An 18,084-nucleotide genomic window follows, 5' to 3' on the forward strand; every position below is an offset into this window, starting at 1 on the left:
TGATGTGGACCACTGACCATGAGGTGCAGTGATGCCCAGAGATGTACTTACCAAATGCAATGGATGTGTCATGATGATGGGAGAGAGTGTTGCTGTGGGGGGAGTGGTGGGGTGGGGGCGGTGGGGTTGAATGGGACCTCATATTTTTTGAATGTAATATTTTTTAAAAATGAATAATAATAAAAAAAAGAACCAGGCAACAGTTAACAAAAACTACATTCTCGTGTTTGATGACATTCCCAAGTTGCCACTATCCCAAATGACATCCCTAAAACCTACTGCAGTTTACAACTACTTCAGCTATTCCATCTCCTCAAAGGTGTCTTTTCAAAACATCCCTTATGATCGAGGGCATCTATTTATCAGCTAGCTATAGACACTGTTTAGAACAGTTAGTGTTCTGGGCCTGTGTATCCTCAGGAGGCAAGAAGTGCTAGCTGGGATTTTGGGAACTAGTCTATCAGGAAAACTGTTCTTCAACTAAATGAAATACTGTGGATGTGAGAATGTCAATCTTTCAATGGCTAATACTGTATATGCAATTCAGAATTGGTTTGCTTGTTTAATAGGTCTCTATCATTAATTAAGAAACTGCAGAGCCTTAAGTGGCTTCAAAAGCCACATGTTCCAAGTGAGCAATTGTTCAAATTAAGCGTGTGCTACTAAGGGCTCTGGATAGGCAAAGAGGAGATCAAGGGTGAAGGGGAAAAAAATCCAATGACAAAAACAGTAACGCAAATTTAAAAAAACAACAACACATGATTTGAATGAAAATAATGATCAAATTACTAAATTGTGTCACTCAAAATTCAAAAACAGTTGGAACGGTTCTGACAGACTTACATGGGAAGCAACACAAAGTGGCAGAATGTAAAAGCACTACTTTCTATAACGTCATAGGAGAAGCATAATGCTTACTTTCTTTAAGATAATCATTTCAGTAAATCCTGAAAGATACTGTTTTACTTCAATTAAAAAAATGATGCTATGAAATGAAAAGAATTAAAATTCAAGTTATCTGTGCCTTCGGCTAACTAATCATACTCCTTTAATAATAGGAAAACATTTCAGAATTTGTAAGCTCATTGGGAAAATACAGTACCAGCTGTCATTTCCATGTTAAAATATTGCATATTTGCTCTCCACCTTTCAATTTGGAAAAATTCAGAATGTATAAATCAAGATCTAAGTTATAAATAAAGTGTATTAATGAAAATATATACAAAAGCCTTTATCAAATGCAATGATATAAATAGAAGATATAACCTATAAATATTATTTATATTAATACTTAAAGAAACTTACTGTTCTACTGGTAACTTCTACATCTGTGAAAGAAACATGCTGCTATTCAGTTCATCTATTGATAATTGGGGTATCTACAGTAGTAAAAAAGATTTTATATTAAAATAGTTTCTTGAGAAAATTCTGTTTATTTTGTTCACTGCTTGAACATGGTAATCAATAACCATAATCAATTTCAGAGAAAAATTTAGACATGCTAACCATTTCCACCAATAGTTAATTTTACAAAGCACAGACTAGAACGTGGTTTGTTCCCCAATGAATTAATGCTACATGGTTATCAAACTTGAAATGTAAATTAAACAGCAGTGGAATTTGGCACTCTGCAAACATGACTGCCACTTTAATAAGGCACAAATGGCCATACACATTCCACAAAAAATCTTAAAATTTCAAGACTCCCCCAATACTTATAATTTGCCTTATGACTCTGCCTGGAAATACCTAAAGCAAATGAAAATCATAACAACATAAGCACATCTAATGTTAATATGAGAAGGAATTTCAGATGAAATCACTGGGAAATGAAAAGAATATCTGTGCCTTGGAAAGGAAGGTGATATCATTTGCTTTCTTTACAATGTATCATAAAATAAATGTGATGATTGTACCAAGTGAAATTTCAAACACAATAACTAAAAAAGGTAGTAAAAGAAAATAAATTCTCCTCTTGACCATGAGGAAGCATTTAAGGAATAGTTGAGGATTGGTGTGGCAACAACAATTTTATATAGCATATCAAGAGCAACAACTGGTAACCAATTTAAAAATGAGTAAAATTCTGATGATTAAACTCCTGGTGAGTAGCAAAGCACATACCACACAGTAGAATATAACAGCAAATAAAACTTCTAAATGTGACAGTTCCCTAAGAAACACACTAGAATATGAATTAATGTCTCTCACCAATCCAAAAAAGCATATACGTGCCTTACCAACACATTGCAGTTTTCTAGGTCTGAACAGGTGAAATAAAAGGCCAAACCTGATTGCCTGTAGCTGTTGCAGCGAAGGGGACGCTGGTGGCAGGTGGTGTTGCTGCAGACACAGTGGTAGGTGTAGCACCGTGCATCATGGGCACTTTCAGTAGGAAACCATGGAAGCAACACGCGGGAAGGTGGAGTATTTACGCAATCATGACATATACGATGGAATGGGGTGTGGTAGATATCACAGCAACAAGCCATGTGACATCATCATGATGGATACACCAGGGTGCAACATGCAATCACAGTCAGTGCAAAGCAACACAGCATGGAAGGGGGGATATTTAAAAAGAGAAAAAGGGAAAAGCCAATTATAGTAACCATTGAGGAAACTGAACCATTCTCAACATTTAGTATAAGTTTTGAGGAGAATCATGATGTAGGTGATTCAAAAGGCAAACTTTTCAGAACTGATTACAATGTTGTATATGAAAATCTGATTTTACCAGGGCTTTCTAAATGAATAGCTAGTTAAGGAGACAAATAACTGGGATGCACGTTCAAATGGGAATTAGGCTGACAGTTATCTTGTGAATCTGTGTTTGGGTTCAGACTTGTGGATGTGATTGCCGTCACTAGATTTCCAGGTGTATACTTACCTGATCTGAATGCAAAAAAAAAATAGTAATTCTATTGGCAGGTATGGAGGGGGAACAGATACGAAAAGCATAGTGAATTATGCATGCAGGTGTTTAAGTGCATTTCTGGCAAACTCCTTGGAACCTTTGGCTATTTTTTAATCAAATACATGGGACAGTTCATAGTAAATACCCAACAAAATCTTGTCTTCACAGCAAAGATTACAGCTAAAATGGTTAACAGCTGCAACATCTCCTTCAGGATGCTTTCTCTGTCACTGAAAGCATTTCTAGTTGCTAGCTGATTTTGGAAAGCAAACCAAGGAATTTATGTGTGAACGGCAAGCAGGCATATATAATAATTTATCATATGTTTATCATCTATTGAATTATTATCATCTATTGGATAATTTACCATCTATTGAATTCAGATTTTCTGAAAGTCTATGGAGAAAGTGAATGGTCTGAAGAGAGGAAAATCAACATATGCAATGTCTTAGAAACCAAAAATATACCCCAAATGGTGATGAACAGAAACTATAGTTATCCTTATGCTTGTCTCTAGAGTTATCCACTATCTATAGTCATCCATTATTGCCTCATATGCCAATTCCAAAAACACTCTAGTTTTCCATTGAGAATACAGCAATTGGACAAGCGGCAGCATCTCAGAAGCATGCAGATTGCATTCATAAGCAGAATACTTAAGGTGAAAGGACAGGGGAGCATCCTGAGAAAGCCACAATGTGGGAAGATGAGACACATTTCCCAAAGTTGCAGTAGTCTCTTCTTCCAAGCATATACATATAATGCCCCCTATTAATAGCAATGGAAATGTTATTAATTCCTGCAGGGAATGGCCAATCCCTCAATAATAGAGGCCTCATCTCTGGCCAGGGTTCAGACCCTGCTACGTTAGTAAGTGCTGCTACTGTGTGGTTGCTGTTTTCACCTCTTGTCTTGTCTCAACATTCTGTTAGCCTCTTTGGGACTCTGCATCAACTGTCTGGTTCACCCAGGGCATGGAGGTCAAGCTGTTGCAAACTCCCAAAAAGGAAGGGAGGGGTGAGATGGATATGAGACGGTGGGGTGGGGTGGGTCATTGCTCCCTGCATTGAGCAGACCTATTTTCTCCTGGGCTGTTGCTGGAGACCACAAGGACTAGGGCTATAGGATGTGTGAACTCCCCAGGAGCTCTCCTAAGAGGGAAGGTAGAGGTTTTCTCATCTTTTCCAGTATAGTACAATATGGATTAGAGATAGCTACCATATTGTATTGGATCTGAGCATGACTGGTTGTTGAAATGATTCTGTTGTGCCTGGTTTCTGTGCAGATGGGTGCTTCATGCTAGGCTCACAGAACACTACAGAATTCTCTAGCTTCGTTCAACTCATCCATTCTCAACATCTAAAAAGATTGAATGGTTTTGTTCTAGTGAATATTTTTTTTAATTGGAGGAACTGTTTCATTGTATTTTACAAATTACACATCTGAAATATTTTACAATTTTTAAATAACAGATGGGAAGCTAAGAACAGAATTGCCTAGTCTAGTTAGGTAAGGAAACATTTCAAAATATTTCACTTGTTATTTTTAGGGTGGAAATAAAGAAATGGCAGTGTCAGTATTTGGCCACAGTGGCAACCGATTAGGACTCGAGAAAGTAGGACAATTTTGATCCCACAAAGACGTATAACAGACAGCACCATATTTAAACTTAAGTACACAGAAAGTGTACAGCTACATCATCCACTCAGCTCTTTCATAATCACAACAGAATAACACTTTTTTTCAGATTAGAAAAAGTTGAGAATTTGGGTATAAAAACCTACCAATACTTGAAGTGGGTGCCATGCACAGTATTGGCCCTGTACACCATGTAGAAAAGCGTGGAAAGTAAAGAAAAGAGATATTTCATTATTAAAGCTTCACTGATAGAAATAATTTTTAACTAGAAAGATATTTTCTTTGCAATATTAATTAATCAGCACATGCAAACCCAGTAATCTCCCATGCCTACAATTACAGCTTAGTTTTACTGATCACATACCCAGGTCATCAAAGTAATTCTTGGATTCTTAGGTATAAAAATGATCATTCCTTCTACTTTAAAGGGACTGCCTCAATTAAATTGCATATTTATTTTGGAGCAGTACATCCTAAGTGTTTTTTTATCATCAGAAAAGGGCAAATTTTTATTTTATGACACACATTATTTTTAAAATATGTGCCAGGATCTGGTATCTTGTGCCAATATTTCTATTTAGAGCATCAGTCTATTAACACTGCCTCCTTCATCATGTTGAAACCAAGGACTTGACTCTGAAAAAAGGATAAATAAGCTTTTCATTAATAGGATGTTCTCAGCCTGAGAGGATTTTACTTTGCCATTGATTAAGAGGAAGGATATTCTTCTGACAGTTTGTTTATAAATCTAGACTTTAAATTGGTCAAGCTGAGCAAAAATTCTAACTTCTAAACAAAGTGTACAATTGAACAATATAAATTTTATAATCACATTATAATCACTTGACTGGTCTTCCTGGGCTACCATATTCTTCCATGTTTAGAAGACTAACTGGAAATAGCCAAGGCAAAGTGATCTAATTTGTGTGTAAATTACCACAAGTTTTGAAGAAAAAGTGCCAAAAATAATGCCACCTCAATCAGATTTATTTATGTTTTTTTCTCTCCGAATATTAAGGAGTTTTATTTCCTTAAGCTTGGGACGAAAATCTTAATTTTTAGATATCAATGGTAACATTTCATAAGTGATAGAAAAAAGTGCTGAAGATTCCATTCTTTTTTCCCCCAGAAACTATTATATAAATGTGTAAAAACTGTATTTTATACGATGTCATGAAGAACTGTTGTGGTCAGTAACTAGAAAACAGACTGTTTTTTCGATGGCTCAAAATTAATTACCTGGTTGATTTATTCATTAATCAAAGGGAATTTTTCAAATCCAGGTATACAATAACATGTGCTTAATATCTTTATAAAGTTAACAGGCTTTCTAAATGACATTTTTTTTAGAAAATCACTTTTAAATTGACAACATTCTTCATAAAGTAAACCTAATTCTTTTTAGTATCTTCCTTTTGACAAAGTGAAAAAAGAAATCCTTTGTGACTTTCCAGGGTTATTCTGGAAAGTTGCAAAGACAGTTTGAAATGAAGAAGACATTAATTAGGACTTGATTTGGGGAAGGCAAAATGTCAAAATTTTGACAGGAAGTTTGAACACTGGTTAAATAGGGTCATGGGTCACTGTGAAACAAAACTTGGCTCTCCATTTAACCAAAGTGACAGTGAAAGATTTAAAAAATGCAATTATAGCAGGTCATGTGACATTCAAAAATTTTTCAATTGTTTTAAAAGTGAGAAGCCTCTATTCTCTGAAACAATCAAGGACATAATAAGTTATTCTGATAAAACACATCATCTCAGCCTTCTAGGCCAATTACTGAGAAGGTAAATAAAACTTTTTACAGTCTCTTACTAAGAGTACCAATAATCCAAGAAAATTTTGTCAATTTAACATGGAGAAAACCAGTTAATTTTAAAGGCATATGCCGTTTTTATTCAATAACTGTTTCTAAACTGGGGCATTTATGACTTCTTGCAATAAAAAAATTTACTGTATTCCCAGTGTTTAGTATTTTCAATCTATTTCTAGGAGATTATATGCTCACTCTTAATGGTATGAACCACTGGAAGAAAATTATTTCCCTTCATATATATTTATTTGAAAAAATTCTGGCTTAAAATTTTCTATTCAATTTGGTTACAAAACTGTTAATTAAATATAGTTGAATGTCACAGATAATATAAAAAATATGCTGCAAAGCGTCAGGAAATTATAACAAACTGCTGTATTTCTGATGTCGAGTGGTCTAAGTGTTAGAGGGTAAAACTACCAACTTAATATATACTATTCTACACTACACTATACTAAATGTAATACTATAATGTAAAATTAAGGGTAGGTCTATTATAACTATCTTTGGCATTTCAAAGATATAGGGACTATACATTTTGGCAATGCTGTAGCTGGCAAGCAATTTTTTGACAGCAGACTGTTGTCTGAAAGTGATACCTAAGAGTCAAGAAATTAGTTTGAGACTGAGCCAAGTAAATCAATCATAAGAAATGAAAAAGAAAAGTTGAAAAGAAATATGTTGACACTTTTTCCTATTTTGATTTAAAACCATTAATTTTCAGGAATCATAGAAAAACAAGTTCTATATGCTAGGAGATCAAGCATAACTACTTTGTTTTACTTCTAATCAAAATACCTGTTGACATTCCTCCCCTAAAAGCTCTTGGGAAGCTGCTTTGCAATGTGTTCATCTAAAACATGTTTAAATTTGCAGTACCCAGAGCCCTATTCTCACCTGCAGGGATAAATGCCGGCTGCGGGAGCTGCAGGTTAGCCAGAGCCTGTTGGCAATGGAAAACACTGGGGTTAAAGACTGGGGTTGCACCATTGGTCTTTTCAAGTGCCGATCTCTTTGGCATCAGCTGAAGTGCACCAGGCTGTAGGGCCTGTGGGGAAGGGAGAGGTTAATGAATGTTATGAAAGAAAGTCAAAACCTACTCAAACCAAGCAAGCACCAGTTATATAAGACATGGCCCAGTAATCACCTGCTGGGGTATCCAGGGAGTGAGACGTTAGAAAAGCAGTGGCCACCCCAGCAAGGTAACCAGCTGCAGAGAGTAAGTGGTTCACTAGATGAGTAGTTGGTCCAAAACAGAGCAAACGAAGTCTTGGAACAACAACACCAACAAATATACCAGGGGAAAACAAAGCTTTACAATGTCACTAATGTATGCAAATATAAAAAGGCTACCTATTGGGCAAAATTTGACAGAAAATTGTTATAGGAAATAATCACTCAAAATTAACATCTCTGGGATGCTCATCCATCAATCTATAAAAATGAGATTGGGAGAAGCAATAGATACAGCAGGAAACAAGATTTCTGCAAGTTAGAATTCTACATAAGGGGCAGAAAATAAATGGTATACAGGTGATAAAACAGATGTTGGTAGATCAAAGTCTGATACTGTAACCCCACAAAACAAAATCCAATATATATATAAGGACTTCAGGTTCAGATCCTGTAATTCTATATTTCAAAAAGAGCAGGTAAGAAGAAAGCAAATGAATCACTTCTTACCTACTGCCCACCCTACTTAAGCTCCATCTATAGCCAGCAAAATGTATGCAATTCTCACTTATAAGGGCGTTTTGGTACGTAAGATTTTGCTTTGTTAAGTCCTTCTAAGATTTAATTCTAAAACCTGGGCAGCAGACTTGGCCCAGTGGTTAGGGCGTCCGTCTACCACATGGGAGGTCCGCGGTTCAAAACCCGGACCTCCTTAACCGGTGTGGAGCTGGCCCATGCGCAGTGCTGATGAGCGCAAGAAGTGCCGTGCCACACAGGGGTGTCCCCTGTGTAGGGGAGCCCCATGCGCAAGGAGTGCACCCCGTAAGGAGAGCTGCCCAGGGTTAAAGAAAGTGCAGACTGCCCAGGAATGGTGCTGCACACACGGAGAGCTGACACAAGATGATGCAACAAAAAGAAACACAGATTCCCGTGCCGCTGACAACAATAGAAGCGGACAAAGAAGAACACGCAGCAAATAGACACAGAGAACAGACAACTGGGGGCGGGGGAGAAGGGGAGAGAAATAAATAAATAAATCTTTTAAAAATACCCATTAGCATTTTTAAATCCTCCTTTCATGTCTACAGTTCTTTGAAAATCCCACAGTGCTTATAATACTCAAACTTGCCCCTGGATCATATTCGTTGGAGAAGTAAAATATTACTTTACATTTTCTTCTCAGCAAGTTGCACATTACTTAAAAAACATGTCCCAGCAACAACAATTGGGTATGCAGGAGCCAGGAACACTTGTTCTGAGCAACAAGCCTTCCATGTGCCAAAAAAGAGCCTGCCATGATCTCCTTTTTCCTGTGGGCACTCTGATGTCAGTGCAGTGTGACAGGTCTGTTTTACCCTCCTAAATTAAGACACGAATGCTAGAAAAGTACAACAAAAACAAACCGAGTAGTTTTAGAGAGACAGAATTTCCCAATTTATATATGATGACAAGATGGCAAAGGTCATGAATACAATCATAAATTGCAAAATGTGATTTAAAATTTCTAACACTTATATCACCATTGGGGAAAAACGGTTTCATTTAAGATGTGAACAGAGCAAGGCAGGAGACTATTTACCTGGTTTCTGAAAAGATTTCCCTTTGGTATTAGTGGATGGGGGGCAGGCCCTTTCTCTAGAAAGTCATGAGCATGGTATGATCACCAGAACCAAGGTTGGGTTGCCTAACAAACTACAAATCTGGGCAGGGCTTGGATGGGCATTCAGCTGGCATTTGCCAACAAGGTAGTACTGTTTACTGCTGATATCCACTCTGATAGGTTGGTGCTTGACTCTGACTGGATGGTTCCTGCACTATTGTTAAATATTTTGGTGATCAACACGAGGCAGAGTCTCAACAGCCTCACTGCAAACTTACAAACTTGCCCCGAAGAGGTATGACACTGTGGATAAATATCTTCCTTTCAAAAAAAATTTTAAGGCATACAGCTGCTTTCAGTGAAGTCAACCTGGGCAATACACATAAACAGGGGGAAAGTCTCTCTTTTACAAAGCCTTTCAATTCTGAATCCCACAAAATAGAAAAAGTTTAAACTTCTTCATGCAGACTCCTTTGTTTAATCTTACCTCAAACAAATTCCCATGGGCCAATTTGCCCTTACCACTAAAACCATACTTCGATCAGTTTCACAGAAAGGAATTTTATGTTGACATTGACAAGTAACAACTGAAGGCCTACTATATAACAGTTAGCTCTCTAAATGGAAATTTGGGGCTGACTTGTAACATATGCATTCTACCAAATGCTTCAAAATCATCAGAAATGGACACACGTATCTGAAGGCCCCATGTCTGAGCACGGGTGTGGGTACAAAACTGGCACATGCAAGCCATTATTTCTATATCCCATGAGTAAGATAGCCCTTATTTTTATAGGGCCAACCACATTTTGCACCTTTAATAGGTCCACATTGTTTCTGAACTCTGTGCCACCAACTTAAGTAATCAAAAAAATCAAAAGTTTAAATTCTGCATTGAACATTCTGGCTATCTCGCTATCTGCCTAGTTTAAAATTTTTCCTTCAAAAAAATCTAAGACAGAAAACATTTGGCAAAGTCTTCTTCAACATTTGTTAATAGATGGACATTGCTCAAATCAAGGGAAAAATAGGTTTTGTTCTACTTTCGTGCTCATATTCTTCAGGAAGTAATAGGTGCAGTTCTGAGAGAAGAGGGATATTGATGTGGGAAGAAGTAAAAATATAGTGGCAGGTCTTAAAACTGTGATCTACAAGAAAAAGGTGCAGAAAATTGGGGGTATTTGGCCTAAAGAAAATGCATGAGAGTCACTCTCATAAGGAAGAGAGATTGATCTATTTTGGGAAGTTGCAGTTACAAGATAGATTTCAACTCAGAAAGAGGAAAACACATGGGGATGTTTGAAGAAAAAAAAAGTCTCTTGCTTGTGAAAGGGTAAGATCTCTGTCACAGGAGTCTGGAACTATCTATGCACATGAGTACGTGAGGAGACTTAGCTCCACATTGCCTTTCTTAGGGATCAGGAGCAGGTAAGTGCTTTTTCCTCAGCTGGGGAACACAAAATTTCCTCAGAGCTGAGGCCTGTACTTGGGGTTATTAAGAGGAAAGGCCCAGGTAGTGAAAGAAATAAATATTATGCAATTGACAGCGGTCAATTACGCAATATTATGTAATTGACAGTAGTGATCAACTATTAGGTCATCATAATTCCTATTTCTCAACATTTATCGCTCTAGAGTGTTATACAAATGCCTTTTCTACCTCCTACTATTCAGTGTTAAGTAGAACTAATTCCTCCCTGAAACTGACTTGCTAGGGCAACTCAAAAGTCAGGACTCTTCTCCTAACCATGTAGAAGTCTAAATTTAGCCCCTCCTTGGCAGGATGCTGCCTTTGTCCTTGAAACCACCCATCTAGAAGAGTAAGAGAAACGTAACATCCATCTTTCAAGCCCCCTGTTGAAAGATGGCTTGAGTATGAACAAATGGATCTTTCTGCTATCGTTTGTACTATCCTGAGGCTGTCGGGATGAAAATAGTGACCATTTCTGAGTATATAAAAAATAAATCAACCTAACTACGTAGATAAAATAAATCAGATTGAGTCAGGAAAAAAATCAATGTTTTCAAAAGACATAAAGGATTTCACCAGCAAAATGCCCATGAAGATGGCTCACAGAGAGAAGAGGCAGCTTTCTACCTTTTTAGAATACTAAGGTTAATTAGACTCCAAAAACGTCTCAAAAATAATTGGCTGTTTAAATCATTTAATTTACCCCCACTGTCTAAAAAATGGGGGAACCAGCAGTTTAAAATCATTAGTTAAGCTTTTGAGTCATTACCTTTAGAAAATCCGAGTGAAAAAAAACAAACAAAAAAGTAGAATAGATAGATTCTCTCTTTTCTGGCTTATACTTTTGGCTGTATGTATTATGGTCCATTCATGACTACCAACGATTATGGTTACAGGACATTAGACAAGTTTGGGAATAAGTTCATCATGTCCCCTAAAACAAACAGTTCACGAGTCCGGGATTGTTCTTACCATGGTGGTGGCAGCTGAATGGTTCACCTGGTGATGAGCTGCCTTGAGTTTGGCTTGCAAGTGTGCAGGAGGATGAAAGTACTTGCATTTCTCCCGGATGCACCGACCTTTGATATAATCCATGCAGACTGTCACAGTATTATCACTTACTTCAATCATGGAAACATCTATAGGGTGAGCATAGCGGCAATCATTTTCACCACGGGTACAATTTCCACGCTGAAATTCTCGGCAAACCTTAAAGAAAACAACAACATATCAATCACATTGATAACAGGCAGGTGATTAGAGTATTTATTACGCCAGTGAATGTAAGAGTAATAGTGTACATTATTATGTTATTTCTTTAGGAAAACATTTAAAAAGATGAAGGATAAATCTTCACAGAGATGTAAAATATACACAGACAGAATTTCTATTCCTAGGGGAAAAATTCCATTTGCCCCAAATGAATGCTGTCTGTTTTCCTCACATTGAAAAAAAGGTGCTTAAAATATTGTTGAAAACCAAGGTTTTAATCTAACATTTAATAGCCTAAATTGTAATTAGCTGTTTGCAACAGGGAGTTTTTTTAAGGTCTGAAATGAGTCTGTATTATACAGCAATGTACTGATGGTTTTTATAACAGACTTCTGAACCATGACTGAGTTACCTGTACAATGTTAGATTCCATTACGATACACCGCCAGTATTTAAGCGGCTGCCAGTGGAACCGACTTTGTAAGAAATCCACTAGTTATTTATTTCAATTTATGAAGTATGACAATTAAGGGAAGACTTAAGGGATTCAATAAAGCAAAAAGCCTTTTGAAATTTCATTTAGATTTTCTTTTCTTAGGAATCAAGGGATATTTATATTCCATAAATCATTCTTCAAATGGAGAAAAAGATTTAGACACTGTGAGATTTATATCCCGCATTCACATAAATTTACATTATGCATATAGAGTTAGATTAGTCTACTTTTTTTTCAGTTTGACTTCTTTAGCAAGTAAAGACTCATTAACAAATACACCAATCTTGTGCTGTAAAGCAGGAGCCTGGGTACAAGGAGCATTCCCACCTAGACTTCCTTTGCCATAGACAAAGAGATGCATAGTCTATGGCTGGGTACACTAAGACACTACCTGATCTACCGTACAAGTGAATCTATGCGCTTCACAATAGAGTACAGTTGCAGTAGCAGAATCTTGAACATACCTCCAAGATTATATTCTACAAGCTAAAAGCCATGGGCACTTATTCAAAACATTCCAAGCAATGGGCTGAGAATGATGTTGTATGCATAAGGTTCGTACTCTTCACATGCATACTCTTGCCCATCCTATAAGTATTTATTTCTACACAAATACCTCCAGTTTATCTGAACGCATCAGTTTTGGACCAGCGACTCCTGGCAATGCGAGAGGTGGGTTTCCAGGAACCAGAACAGGTGCATTTGGTAGAAGTTCAGCAGGAACCAGGCCCATCCCAGGATGAGGAGGTAAGTAAGGATTGAAAGGCATGGCAGGATTAGCTGCAAGTGATTGATTCATTGGAAAAGATGCCTGTATGTTTAGAAGAGAGAAAAAATATAAGTGTTAGAGGTTAATAGATTCTTCCTATTATTACACAAGGTGGTATTCTTTCATAAATCCTAAGCCATATAAAAATATTCCATTGTTTCCTCTTATTTATTCTTCGTCTCATATAGGAGTGGCTTTTAAAACAACAAATCTCTTTGATATGGTCATTATGCTTGCACTGTTTTTTTTTTCAAAATTAGAGGTCCTGTTGCACAAACTAATCTGACTTGCTTAGCCTTGCCTTTATCTATGAGGCCAGATGAATACCCACAGTTCAAAATGAGGCCCCAGAAATGTTACAAGGATCCCTGCTAGCCAGGAAGAAATAAACAACAGGGTTATAAGGTACATAAGCTAGAGCATAACTTGTAAAGAAGTATTGCAGCAATGAAAATGGTTATTACTGATTTTTCTACTTTAAATGATCTGGTTTCAAAGAGTTTGATGTAAGTAGTTACTGTCTTTATTACCTGTAACCACATAACTTACCACTTTACTTTGCTGTTTTCTAATTTGGCCCATGTGGGGGCATCTTTTCTTCTCAACAGGGTTATAATTCCTTTGATAGTTCCCTTGTTCCCTCTATAGCACCCAGTACTTATTGAATGACTGATATGATTAACGATCAAAGTCAAAATGAAATTTAAACGTTTTAAGGAATAACAAATTATGATTAAATGTAGAACATTTCAAATAGTAACTCTATAAGGTGGTTAATAACATAGTGGTGTAACTGGTGGTATCTCATTGTGTATTACTAACAGAATGTGTTCTTTCTTGCTGTCTTTTCATTTCTTTCATTTAAAAAAATAATGAAACTTGCACTACCAAGCTGAAACCACACCCCTTGGTAAATCACATTAACAGGAATACCTCTAAATATATGTAGAATAGGAGGCTATGAAGGGCAAAATATATTCCCTTCTCCACCCCCACCTCACCCCCAGAGTTTGACTTGAAATTCTCACCAGCATGGCATGCTCTAGGAAACCTGTTACAAAGCCCATTCTACTTGAAAGGAAAACACCCTCCAGTGCACACCTATTAGCATACTAGCTTAAATGAGTTTATCAAATTAGCTAATTGGCACATTGAGAAGGGCAGAAAGTTTGGCCCCAAAGGAAGAATCTAGAACTGGCAACACTCACTAGGGTTGGGAGAGAAGGCATGGAGGCCCGGAGCCTGAAGAGGTAAGGGCATAACACCAGGTACTAAAACCAGGAAAGGTGATGGGGTAGTCAGTTGAGGTGCCTTAAGGTCTGAGAACCAACGGTCAAGAGCTGACTGATAAAAGAGGCTATAGGTACATGTCACACATTTCACTGAATGGGATGTGAAACCCCAAGAATTAGTTGATTGACATTTTCTATAACAAGATGGCTATCTCTTGTAAACAGCCACCCCAGGATGCTTCTGCTTAGGGAGACTTCACCAGTTCAACAATCCATGGTCCTCTCAAAATCAGCAAGAATCTCTGATAGTAAAACTCCGTATTTGAACCACACAATAGTGTTCTTTGGTGTTTTTGTTTGTTTGTTTTTTGGTTTCTCTTTGACTTTCATAGTAAATTTCTCACAGAAGTCATGACATCACATTCTCTTGGATACTTTTTAATTTTGTCTTCTTTAAAACTGAGGACAATTATTAAATTTTTCTATCATTGAGCTGAAAGAGTAGTCCTGGATGTGGGTGAATTTTCCAGATTAAAACAAATCACTACTGACAAATCAACATTAATTAATAATATTTAATCTAATTTACATATAGGTGATGCTTTCAGTTTATAGTACCTCCTAACTTCTGTAATTTTTGTCCTTTTTTTGGAGGGTGACTCAACAGGGACATTTTCCTGGCAAACTTCTGCTCTCTTTACAATACATTTTAAACTGCTTAAGTGTGTTATACATTTCAAGTATATGAGAAAAGCTGCAAATCAATTCATGGCCTATATTAAAAATGTTAAGGGGCTTGCCGAAAATATTTAAAAATTTTAAGGTTTTACCACAAACTATACAGTACCATCTTTAGGTTTTAAAATTATTATTCTATAATCATTTTCTCCTTAAGAATAAATTTCATTCTATAACACTGTTTATTGAGAAGAAGAAATTCTTCCCTTTCCAACCCTGGAGCATAGTGAGGAACTCCTAAGCTTCCTGTCCATTTTCAAACAGACATTTCTGTTTTCTCTCCACCACCTCTGGTACCTATTCCATTTCATGAATTTGAACATTCAAAGGCTTAGTTTTGGCTAATAAGCTTACACACTCAGCCTTAATAAGCAACTTAAAAAAAATCCTGCCTAAACCTGTATAGCAGCCCTGAGTTTCAGTTGGGCTAACATGAACTTAACTGTGGAGTAATTTTCATTTTAAAGAAAAAGATTCCTAACAGGATTTCTATTAATGGCCAGAATTGGTCTGGGCACTTAAAGATGTTTCAACATAGTCACTTGATTCTTAATTCTTAAGAGGGTCTCAATCTTTTCCTGAGTCTTGGACTTCTGAGGGTTAGATGAAAGCTGTAGACCCTGTCTAAAGAAAAATTCATCCATGCACAAGACAGTATGCATATGCTCATGTAGTTCAAGGGCCCCATGACATTCACCCCTGGTATAGGGTGAAAAACCCATGTTCTAGAGCAAGAGTTGTAAAACTATGGCCAGTGGGCCAAATCTAGCCCACCACCTGTTTTTGTATAGCCAGCAACTTAAGAATGGTTTCAACATATTTACAAGATTGAAAAAAAATAAAATATTTAGTTACACGAGAATTATATGAAATTCATATTTCAGTGTCCATAAATCAATTGCATTCTGCTCATTAGTAGACCTGTATTACAAAAATTGTGAAGATTTGTTTTATCTTGTTGTTTCAAGATGATTTTGGTTATTCGGGACCACTTATGCTTTGATATCAATTTAATGATTAGCTTTTCTGTTTCTGCAAAGAAGGTTGTTGTAATTTTGAGTGGAATTGTGTTGAATCTGTAATCACTTTGGGTAGAATTCACATCTTAACAATATTTAGTCTTCCAATCTGTGAACACAAAATGTACTTTCATTTATTTAGGTCTTTGATTTCCTTTAACAATGTTTTATAGTTTTTTGAGTTCAAGTCCTTTACATCCATAGCTACATTTATTTCTAGATATTTGATTTTTAAATTTAACATTCTATATCTATAACATTAAGTATGATTTGATACCAACTTAAGTTCAATAGCATACCCATGAACTGCTCTTATACCCTTCTATCCACCCATCTTTTTTGCTGTACTTTACACATTGTATGCCCCAAACCATGTATTTGTCTTAATGATTCAGGCATTTACAATTTAAAAACTGCAAGAAGTGAAAAAACAGAGCTACATAAAAAAAACACAATACAATTATGCTGGCACTTAAATTTACCCATATGATTATCTTTAATGGAGGTCTTTATTTCTTTCTGTTTCTTCTTTCCATTGTTCAGTGTCCTTTCCTTTCAGTGTCATGACAAACTCCCTCAGCTTTTATTTGTTTGGGAACGTCTTAATTTGTCCCTCATTTTTGAAAGACAGTCTCACTAGATATAAAATTCTTGGTTGGCAATTTTTTTTTCAGTTCTTTAATTATTTCCTCCCACAGCCTTCTTCCCTCCATGGTTTCTGATTAGAAACTGACACTCAGCCTTATGGGACTTCCAAATGTTGCTTTTCTCCTGCAGCTCTCACAACTCTCTCTTTGACCGTGGTATTTGACAGCTTGTATATATGTCTGGATGGGGTTTACTTTGATTTTATTCTGTTTGGGCTTCAGTGGGCTTCCCAAATATGCATGTTCATGGCTTTCATTAAATTTGGGAAGTTTATGCCATTATTTCTTTGACTATTCCTTCCATCTCTTTCTCTCTTTTCCCTTTTGGGACTTGCATAATTCATATATTGGTATGTTTGATGGTGTCACACAGGTTTTTTAGGCTCTGTTTTCTTTTTAAAAACTCTTTTATCTTTCTGCTCCTCAGAATCATTTCAATTGTCTTGTTTTCGAGATCACAGATTCTTCCTTCTGCTAACTCCATTCTGGTATTGAACTCCTTTAGGGAATTTTTCATTTCTGTTACTGCTGTCTTCAACTCCAGTGTTTCTGTTTGAGTCTTTTAAAAAGCTTCTGTTTCTTTATTGAGATTTTTATAGTATTCATTCATGGTTTTCCTGATATTTTTAGGCTTTTCTCTGTGTTCTCCTTTATCTCCTTGAGCATACTGAAAATTACTTTTTAAAAAGTCTTTGATTGACATGTCCAAACCTGGTCTTGTTGTTGGTTTCTGGATTTGTATGTTCCTTTGGACGGGCCACTATAACCTGTTTCTTTGTTTACCTTGCAATGTTTTGTTGTACACTATACTTTTTAATATTTTAAAGTGTTAACACTGGATTTAATTCTTGATAAGTTTCTTAAATATGTACCAAGATAGTTATATGACAGAGATTTCCTGGAGTGCTAGGAGCTAACAAAATCAAACAAACTGATGCCAAAAATAACTTTCAGTCTTTACAAAAGTTGTTCATCAGTTCTCCTTCAAGAAGAAGTCCTCCTATCAAAAAGATCAGTATAAGATGCAAGTGAAGTGCAGGGTCCTCTCCATTTTTTCTGATCTTTCATCTTGTCCTGGGCATATGCTTGGCCTGGGGAATTCTTCAATTTATGGTAATTCAAATGCCCCCTCTATTCCCTATGAAATAGACTTTCTCTTCATCCTGGGTATTCTATTGTATGACTTAAAGCAGATAATCTTTTGCTACAGGCCTCTTCAACTTAATTGTTTCTTACACTGCTTTGGCTGTCCATAAGGACAAGTTGTGGGAGGGTGAGCCAGAGACAAGTTTCCTGGGTCAGTCTTTTAGGCTGTCATCCAATAGACTGACATTGACATACAGTTACCCCAGTATGTGC

The 18,084-nt window shown here is 36.6% G+C and overlaps 1 protein-coding gene across 8 annotated transcripts in view; it reads right to left on the bottom strand.

Moving 5' to 3' along the window:
• Positions 1–18,084, bottom strand: part of MBNL3 (muscleblind like splicing regulator 3) — a 166,253-nt gene that overhangs the window by 8,502 nt on the left and 139,667 nt on the right. For 4 of the 8 annotated variants that reach the window (XM_058291703.2, XM_004466997.4, XM_071212937.1 and 1 more), the window contains 6 exons: positions 12,937–13,131; positions 11,585–11,821; positions 7,266–7,416; positions 4,702–4,737; positions 2,291–2,385; positions 1,306–1,379 (listed from right to left, as the gene is read on the bottom strand). In XM_058291703.2, the coding sequence (XP_058147686.1) occupies positions 1,323–1,379; positions 2,291–2,385; positions 4,702–4,737; positions 7,266–7,416; positions 11,585–11,821; positions 12,937–13,131 (771 nt within the window). In that variant the 3' untranslated portion in view covers positions 1,306–1,322. The remainder of the gene's footprint in view (positions 1–1,305; positions 1,380–2,290; positions 2,386–4,701; positions 4,738–7,265; positions 7,417–11,584; positions 11,822–12,936; positions 13,132–18,084) is intronic. The other 4 variants (XM_058291702.2, XM_058291700.2, XM_058291701.2 and 1 more) reach the window with 4 other exon arrangements.

The sequence above is a fragment of the Dasypus novemcinctus genome, chromosome X, assembly GCF_030445035.2.
Source record: "Dasypus novemcinctus isolate mDasNov1 chromosome X, mDasNov1.1.hap2, whole genome shotgun sequence".
In the NCBI taxonomy this organism is placed as follows: Eukaryota; Metazoa; Chordata; class Mammalia; order Cingulata; family Dasypodidae; genus Dasypus; species Dasypus novemcinctus.